We start from the raw sequence: 15,283 nt of genomic DNA on the forward strand, positions 1-15,283 counted from the left end.
ATTTTTTAAGTGATAGCAACATCGTGTTTGATATGCATTATTTTTAACTTTCGTACTGTTCAAGTTATTCTGAATGGATATTGGTGTTTTCTTGTTATTCATTGTTTAATCTCCCTTCAAAAACTACTTCAATCATTTTGATTGGATGCAGCGCGGGTAGATAAAGACAACCCCAAGGTTAATGATCGTCTATAGTATGGTCATTTTAAAGATTGTTTACTATCATACTTACAATATACAGTCACTTCATGCATATCTTTTACAAATTTATGCTATGCTATGCGATTTTAATGATATGCTATGAGATTTGTATGCTATGCTATGAGATTTGTATGCTATGCTATGAGAAATTGAAATGAAGGGCTTATTGATATGATATGCTATGCTATGAGATTTGAACAAAAACGCCTCCATACACAGAGGAGTTCCACACATTTCGATGTAAAATAATAAGAAGCCAAAGTTTACCACAAATCCATTATGTAAACATTTATTTTTTCAAATAAAAACATTTAAAACCGAGTTAAAAGAATGTTGTATGCTATGCTATGGTATGACGAATGCGATTCTATGAGATTGTATGCTATGGTGTGAGATTCCAATGCTATGAGATTTTAATGCTATGCAATGAGATTTCAATGCTATGGTGTATGTTGTAAAAGATATGCTTGAACCGACTGTATATCACATAATGCAATATAATACTGTAAAATTTAAAGATGCAATATGATATTGTAACATGATATGGTATTGAATCGATTTATTATTGTATTTTTATATTATTGAAATTATTGTGTTTGATAACATAATACAATATAATACCATATAATATATGATACAATATAGAAATATATGAAACATCATATCGCATAATGTATCACTATTGTGTAACATGATTTGATATTGCACAATATAGTGAAATATTGTATTGTATGATATTGTATCATATATGATACGTTATATAAATTATGATATCGTATCATATACTATAATTTGACACAACATTGTATCATATCATTTGATACAAAATCATGTAATATAGTTATATATTATACAATCTAATATCATATTATACGATATCGTATCATATAATACGAGATAATATAAAACAAAATCATAATCATAAAATACAATTTGTGTGATTTCATTATAAATTATATTAACTTGCATTTTATAATACAATATCGTATCAAATGTTAAAATTGTATTTATTGCAGTATCATATGTAACAATAGCATGTAATAAATAATTTTTCATACAAATCATATTATACAATATTTAATCGTATTATACAATACTATACATTACAATATCTTGATACAATATCATATCATAATGTACAAAAATTGATACAATATAATATCGTGTCATATAACTTTTAACAGTATAATACATGATATAATATTGTATCATATAAAACAATATTTATCGTATCATACACATAGTTTATCATAGGAATAATGTTATATCATTTAACAACAAACATGTACATTAAGCAGGTTTGATTGAGGTAAGAATTTTTGAAGCTACCTCTGCGATTCATTTATATTATAGTTAAATCAATTAGCAAGTTTGAAATAGTATTGTTATCTATTAAACATGTGACCTTTTCAAAAAAATAAACCTATGGCTCAGATTCAGCATTTAAGCTCTTCATTTGCATCAGTATCATAAGACGCATCATCTATGCAAGTTTAGTAAAGTAAGGGTCAGTAATAACTTAGATATAATCATAAGAGGGCATCTGCTTCAAAAACTTTAACCAGCTTTTAAAACCTTCACCTCCTCCAGCATCTAAAACCTATGGCTCAGATTCAGCGTTCAAGCCATCCTTACTATGTCACTGCGTGCACTCGTGGCCGTGGGACCCCTGACAAACCTAACTGAAATTTCGCGGGCCAAATTTGATTGATGCTCTCTCACACAGAATAACCAATTAAATTGCGGCTTCCATAGGTGTCAACAAATATGACGTAGAAGCATTGATGAATGTATACTGTGTTCGGAGAAACTACCAAAGAAAAACCGGAGAAATATTTACAGTGATACATTTAATGTAAAACAGCAGCTCAGCGAAGTCCTCGGTTTTGTTCCAGAACAGCAATCATCGCTGTAATACACTTGTTACCGATGTTTTAAAACGAACTTAACAAGTTGGGCAAAATTGACTAAGACTTAGAGAGCAAGTTATCGGCATCAGGAAGGAAAAAGATAAGATCATTTATCGACTCGATGAAATGTGTTGTCATCTGCTAGTGTCACTTCAGAAAAAGTTGGGGTGCGTGTAGTTCTAGTAAATTAAGCCAAATTTCAATGAAGAAAAATACGTACGAAATTTGCTAACAAACAAACGACATAAAAGGGTACCGCGTTATTTCGCCTCATGTTAAATTTTACCCCTGACGACGAGACGGGTATCGTTGTATTACGACTTTGACATCGCATTAAAGGAAGGTCGAAATAATCATACAAATTAAAATAAATTACAAATAAACATGTGTACGTTTTGTTCGATAATATTTCTGAAGTTTGCTTTCTTTACGATCAATGCATAGATTGCGGGTTGAAAAACCCCAATCATTCGGGTGACGAAACCAAACGGTTTCCTTCTCTAAACATTCCCGTGATGCACTTTGGTTTGGTTTTTTTCGTTTGCACAAAAAGAAATACAAATCATTTACTTTGAATATTTCTTACTTTGAAAGGAGACTGATTCTGCTCATGTAAATAGGAAAAAGTCCATAACTTTCTATGATAATTAGTTTGTATGCAAAATAAATTGATATTGTAATAACAATAAAATCGGACCAACCAGCTTTAAAGAAACATTTCTATCAAACTTGCAACATGAAGGAGTAAGTGAAAAATTAATACACATTCTAAGTAACGTACTTATTATTCAACAAGCAACCTTCATGTATTAAGAAATAATCTCCTCTTTGATATTGTATATAGGGAATCTAATGCTGCTTAATTTATGGTGTGTTCCTCTGGTAAAAGTCCTAATTCTTGTTCTCCTAAAACAAGAATTGTGTTCACATTCAACATGATTTTGCTGCAATACTAGCTGCAGGTATGTAGCTCCCGGTCTGAAAAATTCGGATGGACGACCTGGGAGCTACAGGGCCACCCATTGAAAAAATTGCATATTTATTGCGCAGAAAAACGTGCGCTAGTGTTGGACTGATTTACCTTATTTATACGCAAATTCTGTGAAAACAATTAGTACCATTACATTCTTCATGCAATTTACCTCTGATATCGCCTCTCTATTTACCTCGTACTTTCTCCGTAACACGCTACCGACCTCGGAAAATCAAGTATGTTGAATTTACATCAAGATCGAGAGTCGCCATTTTTACATGTAAACAAAGTGCACCACATGGATTTACGGGACTGGTGATGGTGTTAAAAAGACTATCCGAGGCAAATGAAGAGACGATTTCAGTAGTAAATTGCATGAAGAATTTGATTTGCTCAAGTGCTTCCAAGACTAGCGTATTGTTTTTACTATGATTGAAAAAAAAGAGGAAATTAATATTCTCAAATTTCTATATTCAAAATCTCTGATTACAAATCTAGATTTTTTTCTCATATATTATTTTGTCTCTGTTTAAAATTATTCATTAGTGCATATACTTTTTATATAAAAATGATAATGAAATAAAATGATACTAAATCCATTTTAAGAATTTGAAATTGTAAATTCAAATTGTTATTATTATTGACAGATATTTATACCCTTTAAGTGACGTGTGATTTTATTTCATGTATGTCTTTATCTACATGTAAATCTTTATATGTTTAGGACATGTGAAAGTAAAGTTACTTACTTTTAACTTCAGTGAACTTATTTTCAATTCATATTTTTACATGGTCCCTTAAAAGTGAGGGCCAACTCCATCTTAATTCAATTTTTGCATGTAAATTTAAGAATCAAAGTTCTGTTAGACGGTGGCGTCGTTTGAAAGTGGCATATTACATGTAACCATGAGTGATGTATGATAATTATTTTTGTCGAAAACAAACAACTGGTCATGAGTTTCCTACATGGATAATTCTGTGGAAATCGTAGCTGTGATCTCACTCTACACTTTACAAATGCTGTGTCTCTTGGTCTTCATCTTTTGGGGAAAACCCAAAGATCTATCACAGTAGTTTTTGTCGTATAGAAGTTTGTATCTATATTTTGTAGCAATATGTTTGTATCTATATCAGTTGACATTAAAACCCCGTTTGAATGGTTGTCACCACATATTGAATGAATAAATCAAATCCAAAGCGGTTTCATCACAGTACGCCCAAATATTTGATTGTTTGAAGAAGGGGAATTTTGGTTTTTTTCCTTTTCGACCTTTGGGTTGACCCCGCACAGGGGAACAACTTTTGAAAAGTGTGGATTGGACTATTGTGCTTTAAATATATTGTAGATTTCTAAAAGTAACGAGAACAAATAAAGCTTTGGTATGATAAAATACTTATTTTTACTAACTATTTGGGCATAAATATAGTATGTTAATTGTCCCTCTCGACAGCATTTACCCTCATTTTCTTCAAGGGGAAAAAGTTGCAGTCTTGTGGATCATCACATTTGCTTTTCTTCCCTCATAGTCAGTTAATACATTTAGGTGTAAAGAAAACGGAATGGGTTTACAAGAACCTGTATGATAAAACTGATATTGCCTTTGGAATGCACGTTATCATGAAACAGGAGAGTAAATCAATATTTTATCTTCGACTTTAGTGGATTATTTCCATTTGCTCACAACGAAAGTGAATGAAAATTAAAAAAAAAATATCATACAACATTCGGTCGCGGCAGTTTCATTAATCAACGCTTTATACATTTGTTCTATTGTATTTAGCTATAGATTTATTCAAATCATTTGAATGAATTCGGGAAAGTCACATGTATATTTTATCGCTTCTCAGTACACTTTAACACGCATAAATTACTTGCTACATTAAACTTTTCTAGTAAACTTACAACAAATATTGATTAAGTATACAAAATAAGTTTTTAAAACCACCAAACAAGCAAAATTCAAGCTGAACGCACGTTTTTCTGACCGTACATTTGTGTATATAAAGAAGATGGGGGGATAATATGGCGCAACTGCCCTTTTGGTTTAGTCGTAAAATACAATTTCAGCATTTTTTCAATTAATTATATTTGATATCTTATTATACAAGTTTACAAAATGGTAATTTCTAACTATATCCAGTTTGAAATATTTTTCAAAAAGATAAGAAAAAAAAATAAATTTTTAAGTTTTGGTGGTATCGAACCCACAACCTAAAAACCCAAGTTCTATAAAATTTCGTAATGGCTGGTGCTCTAACCACTGAGCCATTTCATTCACAACAAAGTGCGTTGTTTAAATGCTATATGAGACTATGACCACGAATTTACGGACTTGTATTATATTTCTAAAACGTTCAATTGTTGAGCTACAAAATGACATGTTTGAACTGTAGTGGGTCATCTCTCCACATTTTTGTTGAGTACAATCGGTTTTAATTCCATTAAACCACATTTAGACTGTAAAAAAATATTGAGCTCAGACTCTCTCTATGAGAGAAAATGCATTGAAGTTATAAAAATTACGTGCGATTAGGAGGTTTTGACACTCATACGCAAGTTTAAATCAATATATTGCAAGTATTGAAAATATTAAAAGATTACAACCCAAACTTACGTTAAATATACATTGTTAGGGTCTTCCGTTTCCAACGGAAGACCCTATTGTTTTTCTTCGGATTCTTTTTAGGGTCTTCCGTTTCCAACGGAAGACCCTCTTGTTATTCTACGGTTTCTTTTTCTTTATTATTCTTTTTTTTCTTTTTCTGACTTTTTTGGAACGCTATTTCTCAAAAGCTATCCAACCGATTCGCACAAAATTTTCAGGACGGATAAAGCATGATCGGCGCTACATATTATAAAATATTCAAATGATGACGTCACTTCCGGTTTCAGATATTGACGATTTTGTAAATTTTTAAGGGTCATTTTGTCCACGCATCTCCTCCGAAACTAATCAAGATAGAAACTTGAAATTTTCAGGGATTGTAAACGAATGTATGTAGATGTACCCCCATGCGTCTAATGATGAAAATTGCTAAAGGCCTCAAAGCTCGCCTGAACCTGAAAATTGGCACCAAATTTTTTCACGAAATTTTTGCACATTTTCTGTGATATCTTTTGATGTATAAATATTTAGTTAAAACATATCATGCAAAAATTGTTTCAAATTACACGGGCTTTCGTTTAATATCAAGAAAAAGGGGCTGGCCCCTCAAATTAGGGGCCAAAATGGCTGTAAAGTCTTCTTACAATAACTCTTTACTGAATAATAATTTGTTATTAATTATAGAAGCAAAAATGTTCATTGTTAGGCTGTTTGTTTATACAGTACCATACTTAAGTCATATGTTACGTAATTAGGGGTTTCAAGGGGCCAGAAATTCAAAACTTTGATCATTAATATCTGAAAAAAGAGAAATATTTTTAAAAGCAATGTAGAACAAAAGTTGCTCAAAATAATGTTTTGTACAGTATGCTACCTTAAATGTTTTTGTTTATGACCCCATTTAGGAGTTAAAGGGTCGGCCCCTAAAACATATTTGTACATATATCTCAAGAACGGTTAACATTTCTTGAACACTTGTAGAACAAAATATGTTTGTATTTGCAAGACCTTTCATTTGATATCAAGAAAAAGGGGCTGGCCCCTCAAATTAGGGGCCAAGAGGGCTCTTATGTCTTCTTACAATAACTCTTTACTGAACAATAATTTGTTATTAAATATAGAAGCAAAAATGTTGTTTGTACATCTGTTCATCTAAACAGTACCATACCTAAGTCATAAATTATGTAATTAGGGGTTTCAAGGGGCCATAATTCAATATTTTGATCGTTAATATCTGAAAAAGGATAAATATTTTGAAAAGCAATGTAGAATAAAAGTGGTTAAAAATAATGTTTTTAACAATATGATACCAAACATTTTGTTGTTAGTGGCCCCGGTAAGTGGTTAAAGGGTCGGCCCCTAAAATACAGTTGTTTAGATATCTCGAAAACGGTTGACAATTCATGAACACTTCTAGAACAAAATATGTTTATATTAGCGAGACCTTTTATTTGATATCAAGAAAAAGGGGCTGTCCCTTCAAATTAAGGGCCTGAAGGGCTACTAAGTCTTTTTATAATAACTCTTTTCTGATCAATAATTTGATATAAATCATAAAGCAACAAAGGAGCTTTTATTAAGCTTAATTTAAACTGAAATCTGTTTTAAAATCGGACGATGCATTACAGAGATATTGGGATTTAAAAATTGAGTTTTCCGGAAATTTTGATTCCACGTTCTTGGTTAAGGAAATAGTGTTGTGTTCAAAGATAAATTAACTCGTACCTAAAATAATTCGGAAATTGTTAATTCGTACTTAAACACAATCGATTTCTTTTTCTTAAGTCGTTCTTGAAATCGGAAAGGTTTTTGTTAAGTCGTACTTAAAATAATTCGTATTTTGTTAAGTCGTACCAGGACTAATTCGATTTTTTTCATCTTTGTATTTTAGTTTTTCTTGCAATTGGTATAAGAGCTCTGCTTCTTACAGGAACTTACAGCTTTACTTCCAACATGAAAGGAAGACCCACTCGTTGCTTTGCAACGAGCTTTGCTCTAGTTCATTATTATTATTCTTCCTCTGACTTTTTTTGTGGCTTATATCTCAATAACTATTCAACCGATTTTCACGAAATTTTCAGAACTTGTTTGGTATCGTAAATACTCGAGGTTATTAAAATTTAAACTTATGACGTCATTTCCGGTTTCAGATATTGACGATTTTGTAAATTGTTAAGGGTCATTTTGTCCACGCATCTCCTCCGAAACTAATCAAGATAGAAGTTTGAAATTTTCATGAATTGTAGATAAATGTATGTAGATGTACCCCATTGCCTTCACTTATGAAAATTGTGCGTGGCTTTGAAGCTCGCCTGAACCTGAAAAAAAGACCAAATTTTTCACGAAATTTTTGAACATTTTCTGAAATATCTTTTGATTTATACATATTTTGTTAAATAATGTAATGCAAAAGATGTTTATATTTGCAAGACCTTTAATTTGATATCAAGGAAAAGGGGCTGACCCCTCAAATTAGGGGCAAAGAGGGCTTTAAAGTCATCTTACAATAACCGTTTACTGTGCAATAATTTGTTATCAATCATAGAAGCAAAAATGTTCATTGTACAACTGTTTATCTATACAGTACCATAGCTAAGTCATATATTACGTAATTAGGGGTTTCAAGGGGCCAGAAGTTCAAAACTTTGATCATTTATATCGGAAAAAGGAGAAACATTTTGAAAAGCAATGTAGAACACAAAATGTTAAGAATAATGTTCTTTTAAAACAATATGGGAACTAAAATTTTTTTGTTGGTGGCCCCGATAAGGAGTTAAAGGGTCGGCCCCTAAAACACAGCTGTTCAGATATCTCGAAAACGTTTAACAATTCGTGAATACATGTAAACAAAATATGTTTACATTTGTGTTTACATTTGTGAGACCTTTTATTTGATATAAAGAAAAAAGGGCTGGCCCCTCAAATTAGGGGCTAAAAGGGCTAGTAAGTCTTTTTATGATAATTTTTTTCTAAGCGATAATTTGATATTCTTCATTTAGCAAAAACAAAGAACTTTTTAAGTTTAATCTAACGCTGAAATTAGTTTTAAAATCGGACCATGCACTACAGAGAAATTGGGGCTTGAAATTTGATTTTTCCGGAAATTTTGATTCCGCGTTCTTGGTTTAAAAAATAGCGTGAAGTTAAATATAAATTTAATTCTTACCAAAAATAATCGTGTCAAGTCGTACATGAACACATTCGGGTTTATTTTGTTAAGACATTCTTGAAATCGGAAAGGTTTTTGTTAAGTCGTACTTAAATTCATTCGGATTTCGTTAAGTCGTACCAAGAATTATTCGATTTTTTCTTATTGTTTTAGTTACTCTTGTTAATGGCTTAAGAACTCTGCTTCTTACAGGTACTTCTAGCTTTTCTCTCGACATTAACGGAAGACCCACTCGTTGCTTTGCAACGAGCTTTGCTCTAGTTTTTAATTATTTTTTTAAAAAAGTATCAGATTTAATGATATTTTAATTTTGCCGTATCTAATCATTCCTCATATGGGCATTTTACACGCCTTATTCACCTATCTTCTTTGATTTTATTCTTTGCATGTACTAGACAATAGATCTAGGGTTCGCAAATCCCGGCAATATTTTCGGAAAGCTATATTTCTGTAGCTCAGCAGAATTCTACAGTCATCTACGAAGCACATTTTTTTGCCTTCATGTTTCATTATTTACAAATATAGCATGGATGTATACGCTACGGCCGATGTAGCATTGCGTTAAAGGATGACACTTTCTATATACCCGGTGTGTATTTCAATTTCGAGTCGCAACAAACTGGCGCATTTATATAAGCCCGCCTATTTGTAAATGCATGTTGACAAAATGATGCTAACACTTGGAAACAAATGTCGAAGAAAGTTCATAATAGAGTTGTACTTGCGAGTAAAAAATTATTTGAGAACAAACGGGGCGATGTTTACGTACATGTACATATGTAAATAATGTTATCTGTTAGTGAAAAAATGCCCCCAAACCAAAGAAAAGATTCTCTAATACATTTAGCAGGGACGGGCGCATATGAATTAAAGTCGCTATTTGTACTTCGCTCATCGAATTGCGTTATTCAGTTCACTGTGAAAAAATTCGACAGAAACTGTTTAGTTAACAAAATTATTATATCTTACATTACCGTTCACAATGTACTCCAAATGTATATATATGGAATATCGCATGTTTTTTCTCACAAAAAGCTAGCGTTTGCTGCAAATGGTAAACATTCACCGCGAGACGCTTGATTTATTTCGGTGGTTAGCTGTGCGTTTGAATCCAATCAACACGATGGCGTCGCGCTACATTACTTGGACGGTTCCTCGGTTGAAAAAGGAATTGATACAAAGAGATGCATCTACGCACGGGAGAAAGACTGACCTGATTGAAAGGTACACTCTTGAGATCAATATTTCCACACAAAAATAATGTATTCATAGAAATTTCCGATTAAGTTACAACACAATGTTCGTCCGTTGTTTTGCACATAACAAATTACAAGTGACATACACCTTGTTACAAGCGAGCCATCATTTGGTTTCCTACATATATATGATTGAATTATACTATCACAGTGTTTGTGTCTCAGATTTTATATCTTAAACACCATAAATTATAGTTCTGGTATGATATCTGCAATCGAACTGCGCGTTCAATAGTGTATACCGGCATCTGCAATTCTGCATTATATGAAGCAATGTAACGTTACAGCGTAGTTTTCAGCTGGCCGGGGTTCAGGTTAAAAAATCTTCAATTTACTTCGTAAAGTTATTGAAAACTGAAAAAGGGCTCGGACTCCACCTACCCCTCTGATAAACACAAACATCACTCGGACCTGCCCCCCCTCCCCCCCCCCCCCCCACTATATACACACACCTATATACTTACTGCATAGTACATTGGCATATATACACTGTATTATTTTAATTTTTTTTTTTTTTTTTGGATGTCTTGTGATTCAGAAGTAATTACTCTGAGTTAATAAATAATTTAAATATCAGACATTTAAATTTCTATTCTCTCTTTTGCACTCCTTCCTTCTTTCCTTCCCAATGGTGTCATTTAATCCAAGTATCTGTGTTTTGATTATTTCTAAATCCCACCAATATTTTCCACGCAGGCTCGAGTCATATGACAGAAACACGAACTTCTTGCCACCGCCTGTTCTTCTACCAGAACCTCTGGATGTAAACTGGCCATCAACTGGATTTCAACAACTGAAGCCAGATCACCAGGGACTTTTACCAGTTGTGACAAGGGATCAAACTGAAGCCTACTTTCTTCACCGCCTTGCAGGTTTCATAAATTTGAATATATAATACACAATAATATGCATAATACTAATTTTATATTATCCAGTCCATACATATTGTGTGCTCTTGACAGGTTTTAAAAAATCATATTTATTTTTATCTAGTTTCTCTTACCGGTATGTTTTCAATGTATTTTTCATTATATTAATATGCATGTTTTTGTAGGTGATAATGACTCTGCAAGAAACATAAAGGCAATAAAGGATGGTGAATTGCTGTATGATTCTAAGAGAATACTTGCATGTTCAGTGCTCATCAAGAATGAGATATTCTTTACTGGAATAGTCAGTGCAGCAATGAAAAATAAGGTCAGTTGTTTATACATACATGTACATGTAGCATCGGTGAGAGATTTAATCAATGCCTGTAATATTTTTAGTCTTGATATCAATTTTTTTTATTTCAAACAGAGAGTCCATTTTGTAAATTGTTATTTTATTTTATGTATTGGGCAAATACCATGTATGTAATCTTTATCATTCAGGTGACATACAACTACAAGCTTAGATTGGAAAAGCAGTCTGGTGATATTTTAAGCTCACACTGTGAATGTCCAGCAGGTAATGGCCCAAATGGAACATGTAAACATTTAGCAGCAGTCATGGTGATGTTGGAGAAGTTTATTGGGCTTGGAGAGCTTACTGGCATTGAGAAGACGTGCACTGAGAGTTTGATGATGTTCAATAAACCAAAGACTTCCCATAAAGGTTTACATCTATTTACATGTTGATAGAATACTTTTAAAAGCTACGTGTTGAATATTATTCAATATGTAGTGCCAAGAATTTGATAAGCTTCATTCCGTATGACTTTGAAGAATGATCTATTGTGATATTTCAATATGAAAATTCATTTTTTTTAAGGATCACCTGTAAAGGTAGAAAATCTTTCAAGAAAACGGAAATCAGAAAACGTATTGGATGATCCCCGCCCAGAGAAGAGGAAGAATATGGAGGGTTTTGAGGATAGGGTCTTGAACATCTTAGTAAACTATACAGCAAATTCGTCAGCGAATATTGCCTATCGCTACTTATTTAAAAGAGCTGATTTGAAGGTATATGAATAAAATAAAAACCCTTTGTAAAGATTATTTTTTAACAGAGGAATTTTATTGCATATTAAATAAAAAGGAATTTTGTATTTCGTATTCAAAATTGTGTATCAGGAGAAAAATGTTAGCTGTAAATCTTGATTTTATCTTCCTTTTTCAGTTTGCAGTTCATGATCATGATTTGCTCTCACTACCTTTTACTGAGTATTGGGTTGATGAAGCAATTAAGGTACATGTGCTAAGCAGTTAATTTGAAATATCACATCTTTCACAATTTGTAAACTGTTCATAAAAAATCTTAATCATACAACATAATGATAAACAGAGACAAATTGGTAACTTTGTGTTTTGAGAAACATTTAAATACTCAAAACTTACTGTGTATAAATCAAAATGTATAAAATTGTATTTTGCAGGTGAATGATTTGGAGGTAAAGAAGATAGAAGTTGCAACACGTGGGCAGACGGCTAACAAGATATGGTTTGGGGAGAGGACATGGCGATTAACTGCTTCAAGCTTTGGACAGATAACCTACATGACGGAGAAGCGTAACAAGGAAAAACTGTGTGAAACAATATTTTCATCAAAGCAGATTAACTCCGAAGCAACATTACATGGGAAAAATTATGAACGGAAAGCTATAAAATGTCTTGAATCTAAATACAAACAAAAAGTTAATGGATGTGGCTTCTTCATTTACAGACCTAAGCCATTCTTGGTGCTTCACCCGATGGAGGGATTGATGATATGCATATTGTTGAAGTGAAATGCCCTTACTTGGGACGAAATGTAAATATTGAATCAAAGTGTCTGAAACATTTTAGGTATTTAGAGGAAAAAAATGGGGTCATTCAACTTAAAAAATCATCAAATTATTATGATCAAATTCAAGGCCAATTACTTATTACTGGAAGGCAATTTTGTTATGTTGTAGTTTACACATTTAAATCTTTGTTTGTGGAAAAGATTGAATTTGACCAGGACTATTGTAAGTTTTGTTTGGTCCCCAAACTAGATCTGTTTTATAAAAAGTGGTACCGACCATTCGTTGCGTCAAAGTTGTATGAAAAATTCTCAGGGAACTCTTGCATTGCAAAGTATTGATTTTTATAAACTAACCATATTATTTACCATGCAACCAGGAAACGTGTACATGTATTTCATGTCAGAAGATTTGTAACCAGATGGCGATGTACTGAACTGTTTGATTTGTTTTTCAATTTTGGTCATGTGCTGCTTTGTTTTCTATTTTGATATTTCAGTTAGTTGTCTATATGAAGGCGTAAGGGTGCACCTCTTAGTCATGTGCTACATCCCACAATTCTATTACCATGGTATTAATTATGAAGAAACATAAACTCATTCTTTGTGATAGATTTCAATCAATGGTCAATAAAGATGTACAAAACACATTTACACTGTACATGTTTAACTTCATGTGCCATTGTGTAGGAGATTGAACCTATTGTTTTATATACAACAAACATGTCAGCAATTGTAATTTTCCATTTTTAATACATGGGCTGAAACTCAATGATCAACTTTTTAAAAACATTAATTGCTGAAAAATTATATCTGCTCCTTAAATATATGTATGATTCCTGTATTTGCAAAGGGAACCTTTGTGTATAAAAATGTTTTTAAGGTTTTTCGACATGGTGAAAGTCTTGATAGACATTTTGTGTTCCTAATAGAACATGTGTACACACACAAATGTAGAGAGAGAGAGAGAGAGAGAGATTGATTGATTTACTTGTATTTACATATCAGATCCTTTCAATGATTGTTTAATATCTTAAAATAGGCTTAAAAATTTAATAAATATCTATGTGAAGGATAATGGTGTCCATATTTCATTTCATTATCATAGAAAATTTTGAAAACATTTTGCATTTATTTCATTTATTTTATAGTCAATTCTTCAAACTAGATCAAAGAAATATTAACAAGTTCCATGAAAACCATAATGCAAATTTGTCAACAATACAGTTTCTGAAGTTACTCAAAACAAAACATACAAATACGATGCGTGATCCAAGCTGCAGCTTGCTATGACTTAGTTCACCTTTAAGAATTTTGTACCTTTTGGCAAGACCTATCACTCTCTCAACGTGTATACGCTTGGATGCTACACGACGATCATGAACAACCTCGTGGGCATCAAGCTGAGACTTTCCTTTCAAAAATGTTGGGGTGTTCACTTGAACATCATTATTTGCAAAAAGATCTTGCACCATAATTCCTCTATCAGCCATGATGCTATCACCTTTTTCAAACATACCCTTGTTAAACAACTCTGATCTTTCAATAATCATCCTGTCACTTGCTGATCCTCCATACGCATCTGAAACATAAGAGACTGCACCGCTAGGAGTAACACCGATCATTGCTTTAATGGTGTTTCTATGTTTGTAATTGGACCAAGTAACGGACTGAGAATTTACATCAGATGGCTTTTGTATGGGGATTTCTGTAGCATCCAATATTACTCTTGTACTTAGAAATTTTTCAGCAAAATTAACGGGCATAAAATCTTGTACAATATCTTCAGAGGGCCAGAAATTTAGTTCTTTCAGTTGAAAATACAAAAAATTTATCCACGTTATGACAATTCTTGAAACTGTGGACATGGAAACTTGAAAAAAACAGAGACAATTCAAAGTCTTCTTTGGCCTGTCTTAATTTCATTAATGTAAGAAAAAGCTGGTCCTTCGATTCAAGTACAGAACATTTGTAATCAAGCTCATCTACACATGGACCAAGACAATAAAAAAATGTCATGAACTGGTCAAAATCACTGAAACCTGTGTAGTATAAAATAGCATCCGGGTTGTCCTTAAAATTCTCAATGGAGCATTTTCTTGAAAAAGGATTCTTAATGAAAGAATCTGCATCTGGGGTTGCTTGTGGCAGTGATGGTGCTTCCTCTTTTTCTTCTATGACAACTTCCTGCTGTACACCGATAGCTACAAGGTCTGGTTCATCAAATTCTTGCATCCTCCGAGACAGTCTCTGTAGCCTTGGGCTTGGAGTAGGGGGCTCATCATCAGGAATAAGAATAGAGGGCACTGCATCATCTTTTAGATGAAGGTGATCAGCTGTTAAAAGACACTATATATACATATGGCATATTATAATTGATAAATATCATTTATAATGCATATTGATGATATACTATTCGAATAGGCTAAATAATAAACTCATTTAATTATTAAAAAACTAAAGTA

The 15,283-nt window shown here is 32.6% G+C and overlaps 1 protein-coding gene and 1 long non-coding RNA gene across 2 annotated transcripts; both read left to right on the plus strand.

The window, feature by feature from the left end:
* The first annotated feature begins 9,914 nt into the window (after window positions 1-9,914).
* LOC105345270 (uncharacterized) lies at window positions 9,915-12,070 on the plus strand. Its single transcript, XM_066085811.1, has 5 exons — window positions 9,915-10,083; window positions 10,812-10,987; window positions 11,170-11,312; window positions 11,489-11,711; window positions 11,868-12,070. The coding sequence occupies exons 1-5, from the start codon at window positions 9,983-9,985 to the stop codon at window positions 12,068-12,070; spliced, it is 846 nt and encodes a 281-aa protein (XP_065941883.1). The 5' UTR covers window positions 9,915-9,982.
* A 110-nt stretch (window positions 12,071-12,180) lies between these two features.
* LOC136269909 (uncharacterized) lies at window positions 12,181-12,623 on the plus strand. Its single transcript, XR_010707530.1, has 2 exons — window positions 12,181-12,284; window positions 12,472-12,623. It is a non-coding gene; the product is annotated as an uncharacterized lncRNA (long non-coding RNA).
* The last annotated feature ends 2,660 nt before the right edge of the window (window positions 12,624-15,283 follow it).

Source organism: Magallana gigas, chromosome 1 (genome assembly GCF_963853765.1).
Source record: "Magallana gigas chromosome 1, xbMagGiga1.1, whole genome shotgun sequence".
NCBI lineage: Eukaryota > Metazoa > Mollusca > Bivalvia > Ostreida > Ostreidae > Magallana > Magallana gigas.

Coding starts and splice junctions, on each gene's coding strand:
- LOC105345270 (XM_066085811.1), top strand. CDS start 9,983: ATGGCGTCGCGCTACATTACTTGGACGGTTCCTCGGTTGAAAAAGGAA. Junction 10,988..11,169: donor CTTTCTTCACCGCCTTGCAG/GTTTCATAAATT, acceptor ATGTTTTTGTAG/GTGATAATGACTCTGCAAGA. Junction 11,712..11,867: donor ACCAAAGACTTCCCATAAAG/GTTTACATCTAT, acceptor ATTTTTTTTAAG/GATCACCTGTAAAGGTAGAA.